The sequence below is a fragment of the Rhinatrema bivittatum genome, chromosome 19 (assembly GCF_901001135.1).
Source record: "Rhinatrema bivittatum chromosome 19, aRhiBiv1.1, whole genome shotgun sequence".
NCBI classification, from domain to species: Eukaryota; Metazoa; Chordata; class Amphibia; order Gymnophiona; family Rhinatrematidae; genus Rhinatrema; species Rhinatrema bivittatum.
This window is the reverse complement of record NC_042633.1, coordinates 33828227-33843469: the sequence shown is the minus strand read 5'-3', so window position 1 is coordinate 33843469 and position 15243 is coordinate 33828227. Positions and strand designations below refer to the sequence as shown.

The window sequence follows — 15243 nt, the reverse complement described above, 5'->3', positions numbered from 1 at the left end:
AGCCGCTGCTCCGGTGACCGGAATGGTGGTATTCTTGGTGACTGCAGAAACTGCGGCATCCATCTTGGTAACCTTGAGCAAGGTGAGCACCTCCTTGGGCAATGGATACAATCTGTCCATTGCCCTGCTGACCTTCAAAACTGGTGTCCGGAGTATCCTACTCCTGCAACAGAAGAGCACTGACTGAACCATGGAACGGAAAGGACTTTGCAGGACCCCGGAGGCCAACCACGACCGGGTCCACCGCCCCCAGATTGAAATCCTGTGGCAGGACTTGAATGCCCAACTCCTCCAACACCGCTGGAATAAGGGGGCTCAGCGCCTCCTTATGGAATAGACGGATCACCTTAGGGTCATCACCCTTGAGGGACGTACCCTGCAAGAGGAACAGATCTAGATCCAGTGGACCGACTCCAGGCCTGGACTCCTGGAAATCCGCTCCATGGGCCCCTTTGGTATCAGAGGTGGTGGAGGAAGAATCTGTCGCAGCTGCGGGTGCTGCAGCCCTCAGGAGCTGCTGGACCCTAGGGGGCCACCGCAGCCCTAGACTTTTTGGCAGACCACCCTGGGGCCTCCTTTGATGCACTCAGATATGCAGCCTTCCTGGTCTTAAAGGCCTTATGGAGCAGGAGCACAACCTCAGAAGAAAATGAAGACGAATCTGAAGGAAGCCTGGGGTCCTCCTCGCTGCTAGGATGGCCCCCAGCCCACCGACAACCTCCCCTGGAAGCCTGGGTCTCCGGAGACAACAGGGGAGGGAGATCCGAACTCCCCTCTATGGCCCACACTGCCCCAAGACACAGGAGATACTGCCCGTTTCACCCACGGAGCTCCCCAACGGCCCCTCGCCCCCCCGGGGAAGCATCGGGAGCAAAGGCATTCAGAAAGGATATGCGTATTTATTAAAGTTCAATTGGAACAGATGTGTGAGGCATCTTTTTAAACATTACAGTACACTGTCATTCACAACTCCATCAGCAAAACGTTTCATAATGTGGGCTCAGCAACAAAAAAAAGTCTCTCTCTGATATCAAGTCTTACTTGTTCAAAGGAAGTTACCTCAAGTAGGCCTCTCTGAGAAGAGCACAGATCGTGTTGGATTATAGAAAAGCAGTTGATGATTGATCTAAGAACCAATTTTTTGCATTTTGTGGATCAATAAGGCCACCTTAAAATACGTTCTTGAATTGGCAGCCAATGAAGGTCATGGAGAACTAGAGTAATATGGGAAGTTCTCAGGAAGCCAGAAAAAAATTTGTTGCAGAATTCTGTAGAACTGACTTTGGTACACCAAGTAGCAAAGCACTACAGTAGTCAACTTCTAGCTTTAAACTGGCAAGAAGAATAAATCTGAAGTGGAAACATATCTATCACAGCTCCAAGGAAGTCCGATTCAAACTGCCAACAAAAAGTTGGGGCGGGGCGGCAGGAACCTAAACCAAACACAATTTAAAAGATAAAAGCTATTTGTCATACTCACCCTGCCAGCCAGTTGCGGCTGCTGTATATGCACCTTCAAGAAAAAACAAAGTCAAATGACTGAGTTATTACCCAAATTGTAGTACAATATTAAAAAAATAATTTCTAAGACTACCTGTCAAATCTCACTAAAGCCAGCTTCTGTCTTATGAGCAGAAAGGCACAAAACATCTCAAAATATCACTTCTTAACTTGCAAAGAGTTCTAATTCTGTGGTCTCCAAACCTGGTACATGAGAACCCCTCAAACAGGTTTGTGCTATAGAATATGTATGAGATATTTAACATACAGAGGACTTGAGAGCTTATTTTGTATATTTTGGTTGTCATGAATACTAGCTCTGTTTGGGAATTCTTGAGAATCAGATTTTAGAACCACTGTTCAGCATCAAATTATACAAAATTACAAAGTTCCAGCTGGAATAAGTGGGTGTGAACAAAATGTCACCTATTTCCCACAATGGGGAGAACACTGTTCTACTACTGGCACCAAATGGATGTGCCTGCCAGCAGCAGAGCCCTTTTTATATCAAGCTAACTCACAATTTGCTCAAGTCTAAATTTATCACTCAGTCAGAAGGGAACTGCCTGCCAACTGCCTGGATAATAAGCTGCCTTGAATTCTAAGTGTATAGATCCTTTTTCTTGTTAAAAAAGGGATAAGGATCATCATACATTCTTTTGCTAGGATTATTCTTTTTTTTTGTTTATTACCAATTTCTTTCTATTCCTTTGAACTCCCAGCTCAATCAAAAGCGGATTTTGGACCAAGACATATTCAGGAGTTTTTTTCCCTTCCCAACAATGCCCAGCCACTGCAGCGACTGTTCTAGTGTTTGAGGCCTTGAACAGGGGTTCCCCAGGTATGGCCACTAAGCATTGTCTGAGCGATGGCTAAGGCTCCCTTCTCCCATCCTCCACCTCAAAGGGCTGTGAACACTGCCTGTGCAGCATACCTGATATCAGCCAACCTGAAAAGCAGAATGCCCAACTAGGAACTGAATCCAGGACCTCTTTGTGAAAGTGCACAGCACTTTTCTCTTGACCAGTAGGGTGGCCTTTTGGTAGAATTATCATAATGAACACTAATCGCTTTCCATGAGACACTGATTTTCAAAGCTGTGTCAGTTTTAAAAATTAGTCTTTTGTTCTATATTTTTTAAAACAATACTTGTAATTGATTTCAAGAGTGCCATGACAGAACTGAACTTAGCCTCTGATGCCACTGCTGGAAGGCAACTTCATATACACAGCTGCAACACCAGAAGCCATGTTTCTAATATCAAAATATATTACAATATTAAACAAAAAAACTGGGCTCGCCCAATGCTCAAGTGGCAAGTGCTATACACTGCTATGCAGAAGGTCCCCAATTTGATTCCCATGTCAGGTCTTCTGCTGTCCAGGTCTGTTGGGGCAGCGATGCTGTGGATAATGTGTGCAGCTGCCTGGAGGGAAGTGGGGTCATGGTCATTGCTTAAGGGTGATAATTTCAACCCTGGTTCTTATTAAGCTGAAGATTCAAACCACATCTCCTCCCCACTGATTTAGAGCACAAATATATTATCCAAAACTATGATCTCCTTTGGTAAGTGAATATTGCTATGAACAAAATCTACAGTAATTCCTTTAATCAATTTACAGTGCAAACTATCCTCTCCACAATTTATGCTCTATCTGAGCCAGTCTAGATATGTAAATGTTGGTATGGAATAAGTCAAGGCTGTAGTCCTAGTGTAATTGGAGATCATCTCCAAGGTCACCTGAACATAAATGCCATGTTAGTCACCTCCGATAATATACATACCAAAGGACCAAGTTAGTTATAACATATGGTGATCACCATTCAATGTTCTCTTTGTATAGGCTGAGTTATAAAATTATGCACAGAGAAGAGAAATCAAAGGTCCTCCCATTACAGATTACACCAACTCAGTTTGTGTCTTACCTTGAGCATCTGTAACCGCAGTACCCCAAGCTCCATATCCTGTTACAGAAAAACAGTTTAAATGAGGTGAAAGTCATTTCACAGTAAAAGCACTAGAATATCTCTAACTGAAACTGCAAAAATAAATCTGTGGGTCAAATACTTCATCTCAATAAATAATCTTTACAGGGCATCTTTTTTTTTTAATAATAAAAATGGCATAAATGTGCCACCTAAAAGAGCTTAGTTTCTGTACATATTTTGATTTGAAAAGAAAAATCTCACACTATTCATGCCCCCTTTGACATGTCCTTAAAATCTGGTGTGGGACTGGACACTAAAATGTATTAGGGATGGGGGAATGAGGTCAGAGACAGCAATGTCCTTCAGAAAGCATTAAAAAAGACATCTTAACTTGGCCAACTCATACTGTAATGCCCTTCTCCCTAACTGTTCAAGTTCTCTCTATAGTTTGTTTCAGTGAGTTTTTCTAAGCGTAAAGCATGCAGTTGCCCTATATTCCTCTTCCCGCATCAACAAGAGGTGAGAAAACTGGTAGGCAGACCTCCTTACTTCACCAACCATGCCAGTTAACTACCAAAGTTCATCCTGATCTAGGGAAGTTACATTTCCATCACTTCCTTTTATATAAAACCACTACCTTCTCTGCCCTGGCACCAACTTCTAATTTTACGGAAGAAGTTGACAACAGAACACAGTGGGGGAAAGGAGCGACACAAGGCTGGGTTTCACATCAGTGCCAGAAAACTTGGAAGTACTGTCACTAGTTACATTTCTTTTCTAAGAGATCTGATATAAATTTGTTTCACAACAATCATTTGTACAAAACTAAAGTTTGGCAGATTGAAAGTAGAAGCTGGAAAAACAGCATACAGATACTTTAGACAGGGATTCAAGCTTTTGGCTTTGCCTGTTCTCTCAGGGTCACCTCCAGAATTGCTCTGATTTTAATTGAAAAGCAATTATAAACTAAAGTTGTATTGAAAAATAAATGTAAACAACGGTCTTCAGTTATGTACAGCAAAGAATAGACAGGAAGACAAAAATCCACATTCTGCCATTTCCTAGGTTCAGACAATGACAGCCCTGCATGAAGAAGCACAACAAAGGAGCTTACCCTTTTGTCCGCAGGACATTCCAATCAAATTTTGTCGTCTTTCCTACCCTAGCCCCCTTTCAATGCTCATTTCTCCCTACTCCACTCAGTCACATTGTTACCTTGTACCACCTTAGAGTTCCTGTTATGTGCCATACCATGCTAGGAAAGCATAGTCATCAGCAGATTACCATCATCCCAGAATAAGATCAGTATGGTAACATCTGCCAAAATACAAGAAACTAACACTCCTACCATCATATCTACTGCATATTCCATCTTCAAAGCCCACTGAAATGGTATTAGATTTAATAAATGCCAGATTTGCAACACAGTTGATACGATTCATGATCTCCTGCAGGATAATTGGCCTTATATACTGTGTATTAACAAAACGATAACTTTAAACTGATAAGGTGTTTATATCTCAACTTGTTCATAACCATTCTATATTCTTTAGTTGTTCTATAAGCAGGGAGCCGGCTTCTCATAGCCGCTCGTAACCCCATTATTCTGGCTCAAATTGACCTAGAGACAATCCTTAGTATGAAGCCTCTCTCGTCTACTAGAAAAGGGAATGTCTCTATTGCTCTTCCCCCCCCCCCCCCCCAGATTCTTTACAGCTCTTACTGTCACCAAGATAGATCTATCCAGTCTCAATATATTAGTTGACTAATCTCATATAGATGCAATTCCCCTTTCACCATCATGTGAAGAGTTTCTCACAGCAATGACTGCATTTTGTTTCCCGCAGAACTTTTATCCTGTTTGACTCAATACCCTCTATTATATAGTGTCACCCCTCTACCATTTGATCCAGTCTATCATTTCTATATAAATTTATAATCTGGTATAGTGTCCCATTGGCTATCCTCCTTCCACCAGGTCTCAGATTTCAATTATATCTACCGTTTCATTCAAAGGTATACTCCCTTAAAACTAAATAATTATTTATTTATTTATGTTTTTGGTTGTATTCCTCGCACCCCTGTTTTCTGTAAACCGACATGATGTGAACGAGTTCATGAATGCCGGTATAAAAAAACCTTAAATAAATAAAATAAATAAATAAAATACTCGCTGATCACACTTACTGGGCTACTCTCCTTGATGCAATCACTCTGGCATGAATTTCTACCTCAAATACTTGATGAACAGGCCCCACAAAAAAATTATTTGTAGAAGTAATTATGCTCAATGGTTCTTCCCTCACCCTTTAATAAGGGACATTAAATCCTCCTTACAAATTTTAGAATGCTAATGGAAAACACTCTGTATCAACTTCACTCTATATAATCAGTTTTTATTTATTTATTTATTAAGGCTTTTATATACCGACTTTCTTGATACAAATCAAATCAACTCGGTTTACAATGAACTAAGCAGAAAATATAATTAACCAATCAACAAGAGATAAAGGAGCATAAAGTTACATTATAACAAGGATGCCTTAACTTGGAGTAAGAAATAAAGAGGGGGTGAACGAAAAAAATAAATAAATACTATATACAAAAGAGGGGGGGCAAGGAGCCAACCTCTTTAATAGATACTTTAATAGTTTTGAGAGGTACAAGGAAGCAATTGTTTAGGGCAAGAAATTTTGTTTTTATAGAAAATGTTATCAGGTGGGAATAACCACCACAAACTATTTTCTATTGTCATTGTCATGAAGCTCACAAATACCTTATAATCCATTAAGCAACTGCCTCCAGATACATAATATGAAGGAATGAACTGAATTTTTGGCTATGCATACTCCTTGTGTGGGGAGCAAAGAAGCAAAAAATAAAAAAGTACAACAGCAAAATCAAACCAACACATTAAACAAGTGGGAAAGCAGCCTAATGGTTAAAGGGGTTGGCCAAAAGCAGAAGTCAGACTTCAAATCCCACAGATACTCCTTGAGACCTTGGGCAAGTTGCTTCATCTTCCACTGCCTCAGATACAATCCTAGGAGCTGATGAAATAACATGTAGGTTAAAATTGTGCTTTGAAATCCAGTGCAGTTTTAGCTATTGGTAATCAGGAGTTAAAAAGTGCATAGTCTCAAAAATTTGTGCACAAACCAGAGTTAAAATGTCCACTTAGCGAAGTCTGAACTACATTTTAAACGTGGGGAAGTCTTGTAGCTGTGATTTATGTGCACAAACATTTTCAGTGCAAAAAGCACGCTGTGTGTGTATAAATCCCATGTGCAGATACAGATGTCAGAATTTCAGCTTCTGTCTATATAGATGGACAAGTGCTAGAAACTTTACTCCACCTCGCACCAGGAATAAAATTTTCAGTGCTAAGAAAACCTGAGAAAAGCCAGCACCTCTCTCTGCATTGGGGTGTTATTAGTTAATGCTTCATTTGCATAAGATTTCCAGGCAAGGGCACTAAGCAGGACCCACAGTTTTACAACCACATTTTTGTGCAAAAAAATCATAGCTGCAGTGGGAGCAACATTTGCACACACAAAATATGCTTACAACCGAGGGTAAAAGTGTGTGCTCTGCTGAATACCTCTTAATGCATTCCCCCACCCTAGATTGTAAGCCCTTTGAGGACAGGGAAATATCTACTATACTGGATGTAATTCACCTTGAGCTTCCAATGAATAAGTCTAAGCTAAATCCAAATAAAAACTTCTGCTCCACAGTCAGCATTCACAGCCCCTGGGGAACAATAGCAACACCTAGTGGCTAACTTTAAGACATATAAGTGGGCACGGAAGCGCTGAGCTCCGTTCTAAGCAAAATATTTCAGCAAAAATGCCTGCAAAGCAGAAAGGAAAGCTTCAAGTTTTTCCTTCTGAACCGGAGGTTTCCCTAACTCAGCCTCTAATAACATCCTTCGTGCCTGTAAAGACTTTCTTACCGGGAGGTGAAGTAACCGCTGTGGGAGCTAGAGAGGGAGCGCAGCTCTCACCTGGTGAAGTCTCTTTGAGCCCCCCGGATCCTCATCTGCCTGATACCGCTCCAGTCCCGAGCTTCCCTGAGACTGCTGAGTCGCTGAGCTATGACCAGCTAGCAGCGACAGCAGCAGAAGGAGATGCTGTGTTCCTGCTACAGCCCCCGGAGAGCCCTGGTGTAACAACGGCGGGAGCTTTGATTTCTGAGCCTCCTGCATCGACCCCTACACAGGAGAGGGAAACGGAGTGTCTGGTAGGAACGACAGAGCATATTGGTAGGGACTCTCAGCTGGCTGGAATATCTCCTGTGGCAAAAGCGGGTGAGTTTTCCCAGCGTCCCCGCTTTTTAATGCCCGAAAAGCCAGAGAAGATCACGCTAGAAGCGATATGGGACATTATGGCTGCTTTAGTGAAGTCTTTGGGTGATTTCCAAGATAAAAATGATATTGTAAATCATAAGTTGGAACTACATGAAACACAAATAGAAGAAATTAAGCCAAAACTGAATACAGTGGAAGCCGAATTAAAGAAAACCCAAGAATGTAACGTAAAAGTTGTGAAGGAGATCAGTGTGGTCTCAAGGAGACTGGAACATCTGGAGAATTATACAAGACATTTAAATTTGAGGTTTTTAAATTTACCGAAGGTCATTGGTGAACTCCCATATATTACTTTAAAAAAATATTTCATGGAAAATTTAAAATTTCAGGAAGGGGAATGTCCTTCAGTGAATAAATTGTATTTCTTACCTGTTCCATCTAGGAATAAGGATAGATTACAAGGAAGTGAAAGTAAGGGGAATTTAACTAGATTTCTTGAAAATTCTTCAGCAGAATTTTATGAATGTTCAACTTTAATGGTCTCCTTTATAATAGCTAATGATGTGGCAGAAACCATGAAAAGATATTTCAGAAATATTGAGGTACCTTTTAAAGGTTCACAGATTAGAGTTTTTCCTGATTTTGCTCCTGTCACTCAGGACAGGAGACGAATGTTTCTTGCTTTAAGGCCACAAGTACTAGCTTTGGGGTTTTCATACGTATTGAAATATCCATGCAAGTGTCTCGTGAAGTCTCCAACGGAATGTTTCATTTTCTTTTATCCCGAACAACTAAAATCCTTCCTAAATTCAAGGAGGGTTGTTACTCCCTCAGTTTCCATAATGTGAGGAATATAAATATGTGAAAGTCTTTATTAACGTTAAGCCGATTTCAGTAAAGATATTTAGTATTTTTCTCCCTTTATATATTCTGTCCCCCTTCTTATTTCTTTAAAGGGGATTACATAATGTAGATTTAGTTTTGGTTTCTGTGATTAGATTGAATTTCCTTTGATGTACTAATGTATTCCTATTTTCTGTAAGTAAGAATTGTCTTGCTGTAAAGTTTGAAATGATAAAAATAAAATTAAAAAAAAAGACATATAATTGAAGGGTTTACTTTATTATTTTTTATATACAGACATTCGATCTCAATTGAGATATCACACCGGGGTTTACATTCAGGTATTGTAGGTATTTCTCTATCCCCAGAGGGCTTACAATCTAAGTTTGTACCTAAGGCAATGGAGGGTAAAGTGAATTGCCCAAGGTCACAAGGAGAGACAGCGGGACTCAAACCCTGGTCTCCTGGTTCATAGTCCACTGCTCCAACCACTAGGCTATTCCTGAAAGTTCTGTCATTGCCTTAGCCCAGGGCTGTCGCTACAAATACTGGACTAAAATAAGTTGGAAGAGAATACAAAATAGAAAAAAAAAGCCCCAAGCATTTGCAAATGAAGGCTGATCATGCCAGTTCCCATATACCAGTCCTGGTTCTGACGGAAAGGCCAAAAGAGCAAGAGAAAACTGCCAGGCCAGAAAAAAACAGGCAAAATTACAATAACAAGTCAGGGGAAAAAAAGAAAATGATTTCTCTGGATCCTAAAAAAGTTTGGATGACAATTAAGTTATCTAAATGTGTTTCCTCCCACAAGCATTTTCCTACAAATATATAAACTATATTTCAATCCTGGAATTCCATATTCTTAGCACAATATATTAGGGATGTGAATCGTTTTAGGACGATTAAAATTATCGTCCGATAATTTTAATATCGTCTTAAACCGTTATGGAACACAATACAATAGAGATTCTAACGATTTATCGTTATAAATCGTTAGAATCGTGAGCCGGCACACTAAAACCCCCTAAACCCCCCCCCGACCCTTTAAATTAAATCCCCCACCCTCCCGAACCCCCCCCCAAATGACTTAAATAACCTGCGGGTCCAGCGGCGGTCCGGAACGGCAGCGGTCCGGAACGGGCTCCTGCTCCTGAATCTTGTTGTCTTCAGCCGGCGCCATTTTCCAAAATGGCGCCGAAAAATGGCGGCGGCCATAGACGAACACGATTGGACGGCAGGAGGTCCTTCCGGACCCCCGCTGGACTTTTGGCAAGTCTCGTGGGGGTCAGGAGGCCCCCCACAAGCTGGCCAAAAGTTCCTGGAGGTCCAGCGGGGGTCAGGGAGCGATTTCCCGCCGCGAATCGTTTTCGTACGGAAAATGGCGCCGGCAGGAGATCGACTGCAGGAGGTTGTTCAGCGAGGCGCCGGAACCCTCGCTGAACGACCTCCTGCAGTCGATCTCCTGCCGGCGCCATTTTCCGTACGAAAACGATTCGCGGCGGGAAATCGCTCCCTGACCCCCGCTGGACCTCCAGGAACTTTTGGCCAGCTTGTGGGGGGCCTCCTGACCCCCACGAGACTTGCCAAAAGTCCAGCGGGGGTCCGGAAGGACCTCCTGCCGTCCAATCGTGTTCGTCTATGGCCGCCGCCATTTTTCGGCGCCATTTTGGAAAATGGCGCCGGCTGAAGACAACAAGATTCAGGAGCAGGAGCCCGTTCCGGACCGCTGCTGTTCCGGACCACCGCTGGACCCGCAGGTTATTTAAGTCATTTGGGGGAGGGTGGGGGATTTAATTTAAAGGGTCGGGGGTGGGTTTTAGGGGGTTTTAATGTGCCGGTTTTGCGATTTTTCACGATATTTTACCCCCCCAAACGGCAACAATACGATTCCCTCCCCCTCCCAGCCGAAATCGATCGTTAAGACGATCGAGGACACGATTCACATCCCTACAATATATATTTCTATCACAGAATTTCTCATACAGTATTTATGTTTAATCATTTGTATTACTTTTTAAATATTACAACTGTTACAAATTATTAAAAATGTATAACTATTTTTAAACTACTATCACAGAAACAAACAGAAATGATAGCAGAAAAGGACCAAATGGTCCATCCAGTCTGCCCAACAAGCTTAAGGTAGTAATTGCCATTCTGTGCAAGTTACTCCCATGTTTCTCTTAAGGGTAATAATAACTGCGCTTAAGGGTAATAACTGCTGCTCCATGCAGTTATCCCCAAGCCTTAAGATGAGCTATAAAAATTGCAGCTAGCAACATTTTTTACTGGGTGATGACCTTTCTTGAAAATTTCAAACACAGCTGTTTGACGTGCTTTGCTTATGGACTTGGCCATAGAAAGTCCTGTGCTTTTTTCCCCTTGTCTGCGTATCAGTACCCAGGCAGTAAAAGCCGGGGCCCACTTGGTTATCTGAATCAAATTCTCCTTCCCCCCCCCCCGCCATTGAAGTGGGGAGCAATGATGCAGTTGCGTTAAAAGCAACAAGGCTTTTCTATGTTTGTTTCTATGATAGTTTAAAAATAGTTATAAATTTGTAAACGTTATAGAAGTATATTTGTGGATGATCTGGAAAGGGGTACAATGAGTGAGGTGATCAGATTTGCAGATAACACAGAATTATGCAGAATAGTTAAATCTCAAACAGATTGTGATGAATTGCAGGAGGACCTTAGGAGACTAGAATATTGGGCTTCCAAATGTCAGATGAAATTTAAATTGGACAAGTGCAAAGCGATGCATATACGGAAAAATAACCCTTGCTATAGTTATGCAATGTTAGGTTCTTCTATCTTAGGAGTTACCACCCAGGAAAGAGATCTAGGCGTCATAGTGGATAATATGTTGAAATAGTTGGCCCAGTGTGGTGATCAAAAAAGCAAATGTTAGGAATTATTAGGAAGGGAATGGAAAATAAAACAGATGTCGTCATAATGCCTCTGTATTGCTCCATGGCGAGACCGCACATTGAATACTGTGTACAATTCTGATCACTGCATCTCAAAAACGATATAGCTGCACTGGAGAAAGTGCAGAGAAGGGTGACCAAAATAAGGGTCATGGAATGGCTGCCCTATGAGGAAAGGCTAAAGAAGTTAGGGCTGTTCAGTTTGGAGAAGAGATGACTGATAGAAGTCTACATGATTTTGTAGACTTCTATCAGTCATGAAAGAACTTGAACAAGTAATGTAAATCGGTTATTTATTCTCTCAGATAATACAGGGTGGGCCATGGAAAAGTAGCCTGCCTCCAATACCAGTGCACTGAAGGTAGGCTACTTTTCCATGGGCCACCCTGTAGAAGGACCAGAAGGCACTTCATGAAGTTAGCAAGTAGCTAATTTAAAACAAACTGAATATTTTTTCCCCTCAGCGCATAGTTAAGCTCTGGAATTCACTGTCAGATGATGTGGTTACAGAAGTTAGTGTAACAGTTTAAAAAAGTTTTGGATACGTTCCTAAAGGACAAAATTCATGCACTATTATGGTAATTAATAAGCAATAGTAGCTTGTGATTTATCTAATGTTGGGTACTTGCCAGGTACTAGTGACTTGGTTTGATCACTGTTGGAAACAGGATACTGGGTTTGATGGACCCTTGGTCTGACACAGTATGACATATCTTATGTTCTTATGTAAGGCTTATTGGTTAATATTAATAATCTCCATACCTTCAGCTAAAAGTAGTAACTGCTATATCAGCAAAAACAGCTATGGTGCTGTATACAATAATTTAAACAACCAAATACAAACATTACTTTATAACAAAAATACAATAAGTTATAATAAAAGTATTAAAAGTACATAAAAAAATTTAAGTGGAAAAAATATGGAAACTCATCAACCAATCCATTATGCAATACCCAATAAGGCTGACAATTACATAATTAACTCCCCTCATTGAAAAGTATCCCAATACACTTCACAGGTTGAGAGGTACATTAAGACATCAATTCACTGCACAGTAAACAAAAAACTGCAACCCAAGGCACAAGCCAAATACTGGACTGAATCTCAACCTGGCAGCATGAGAGATTTAAAGAAAAAAATGTCAATACGCTGATGGGCTTTAAAGATGCACGAAATCACTGGAACAGAAAAGTCTAGTCTTGAGCCATAAACTGAACCAAGTTGAGAACATCCCTGAGATTTCTTTCTAATGTGAAGGAAATATCTGATTTGGAGGGGGGGGGGGGGGGGGGGGGGGGGGGAAGATGCATGTATGTTTGAGTGCTGTGGGGGGAGTTCTTGTATGTATATTGATGATGTGATGATTATCTGTGGGGGTAAAGAGGATATGACTTTTTGATGATGCTATTTCATATACAAAACCTGGGCTTCCAATGCACGAAATCACTGGAACAGAAAAGTCTAGTCTTGAGCCATAAACTGAACCAAGTTGAGAACATCCCTGAGATTTCTTTCTAATGTGAAGGAAATATCTGATTTGGAGGGGGGGGGGGGGGAAGATGCATGTATGTTTGAGTGCTGTGGGGGGAGTTCTTGTATGTATATTGATGATGTGATGATTATCTGTGGGGGTAAAGAGGATATGACTGTTTGGGAATGGGTTGAAGGGTAAGGATATGATGTGCAAGGACAGGATAATTCTCGAAACTGCTGGATGGGATGTCTCACCTTTATTAGTATTGTATTCTTTCCCCAGTTTTCTGATTATAGAACATGTTTATATATTATGAGTTTTTTTTTTTTTGTTTTTTTTAACAGTGATATTCAATTTGCTGACTAAAAATGAGTTAAAAAAGCCTTTTCACTATTACCCCCTTATCAATATTATGCAACCTACATTTCGTTTGGTTTCACTACAGACAGGAAAATGTCACAACAAAAAGGAGCCTAACAGAAATGGCAAACAAAACGCAGGCAGGTAACTCAAAAGAGTTTAGATGCATTCACCACCAATAAACCAAAACCTGGACAAGCTGGGGATACCCGATCAGGGAGGAGAGGTTTGCGCATCACTGAAAGCATCCGTCGCCTCCCTACACCTCAGCTGGCTTCTTTTCAACAAAATGTTATTTGGCCTATTAGCACAGAAAACACAAACATCTAAGTCCACAATGTTAACTGATACAGCCCGACAAGGCAAACGGGTACTGGGGTTTTAAAAACAAACAAACCAGGAACTAGGCTGCCCCAACGCGCACATCGTGCCTTGCATGCTACTTCCCCTCTGCAACATACGAACGCGAAACCGAGGGGCTCGAAAACAGAGAAAGGCAAGTGCGATCAATTAAACCAAAAATGACGGGGGGGGGGGGGGGAACTATTGAGCGCCTCACTTTTTCACAACGGGCGGAAGGGCCTCTAACCCTCACGCAAGCGGATGCGGCCTCCCCTTCGAAGGCCGCCTCTTTGTTTCCGTTCTCGGCGAGAGAATGGGGGAGTGGCTGCGGGGGAGGTCGGTCCCCACTGGGGGGGACGGAGCGAGCGAGCGACCAGAGCAGAACTCCGACCGCCATTTTGAGAGTGCGCCAGAGTGCGGCTACCGGACAGGGAGGCCTACGCCGCCGCCGCCGCCAGACCCTTGCGACCCCGAACGCCATCCCCTCGGGCACACGGACCAGGCCGCGGCCGGCTCGCGCCGCGGACCGAAATAAAAGCTCGTCGCCGCCCCCTACTTCGTGAGGGGGGGGGAGGAATAAGAGCCTGACCTGCGTAAGCGCGGTTATCCATGGCGTCGTCCTCCTCCTCCTCTTCGCCTCCGCCTGCCCAACTCGGTGCGCGCGCGCGCGACTTCGCGTTTCCACGCGCAGCTCCCAACCGCCAACGCTGGGCCGCCCTGCGTAGCGTAGCGCCCCGCCCCCCTCCCGGACGCCACTCGACTAGCGCGGCCCTATTGGTCCCCGGGCTCGTCCATCTAACATCGCCAGCGGGGGTGGGCGGGGACGAGAAAGGTGAAAAACAGTAGGCGTAAGGGGATGGGGGAAGAAAGGTGGGCGGAGAGCAATGCGACAACGTGGGAGTCCATTGGTCGAGTGCTCTGTCCGTCCGCGCATGCGCACAGTCTTGCAAATGACCAACAGGAAAAAGAAGAAGAAAGGGCCTTCAGAAGCTCTTTTTTAAATTTTCTCCGGGCCGTGTCACCCCGGCTCCATGAAACGCGTTGACGCAGTCCTGGGTTTGCGTGTGTGTCCCCCCCCCCCCCCATGGCATAGAGATATGTCTACGGGAGCTACAACGCCATGCAAGTGCTAGGCCAAAACCCCAGGACCTGGGGAGAGTGGGCAAGCATGGACAGTACTCAAGCAGGGGTCTTATTAGTGAACCATGCCAGGCTCATCTTACTTCTTTTTTCTTACTAATAACCAACCTCACGAGCCTAGCTTTCCCTGCTCCTTTATTCCACTGACTCACTATCTCCAGGGTAGCAGGGGTGATTGTACCCCTGTCCAGTGCATGTCCTCTAAGTCGAACTTGAAAAAAAAAAAGTATCACCTATAACTGCTTTTTGATATTTATGTTCACATCTTCGATTCATACTTTGTTCTGAATTAAAGCATAGCCACTGTGCCTTTATTTTTGTGGTATCAGGTTCCTCAGTCGATTAATATCGTAAACCAATATTTTTTGTAAAGACTTTTCTGTTAAATGTTTTACTGTTTTCAAACTTATATGTAA

At 42.7% G+C, this 15243-nt stretch overlaps 1 protein-coding gene across 1 annotated transcript in view; it reads right to left on the bottom strand.

Annotated features, from left to right (window-relative positions):
• AKAP8 (A-kinase anchoring protein 8) overlaps positions 1-14426 on the bottom strand; it is an 84607-nt gene extending 70181 nt beyond the window's left edge. The window contains exons 1-3 of the mRNA XM_029584264.1: positions 14277-14426; positions 3427-3465; positions 1481-1513 (exon numbers count right to left, since the gene is read on the bottom strand). Of these exons, the coding sequence (XP_029440124.1) occupies positions 1481-1513; positions 3427-3465; positions 14277-14298 (94 nt within the window). The 5' untranslated portion in view covers positions 14299-14426. The remainder of the gene's footprint in view (positions 1-1480; positions 1514-3426; positions 3466-14276) is intronic.
• Between the last annotated feature and the right edge of the window lie 817 nt (positions 14427-15243).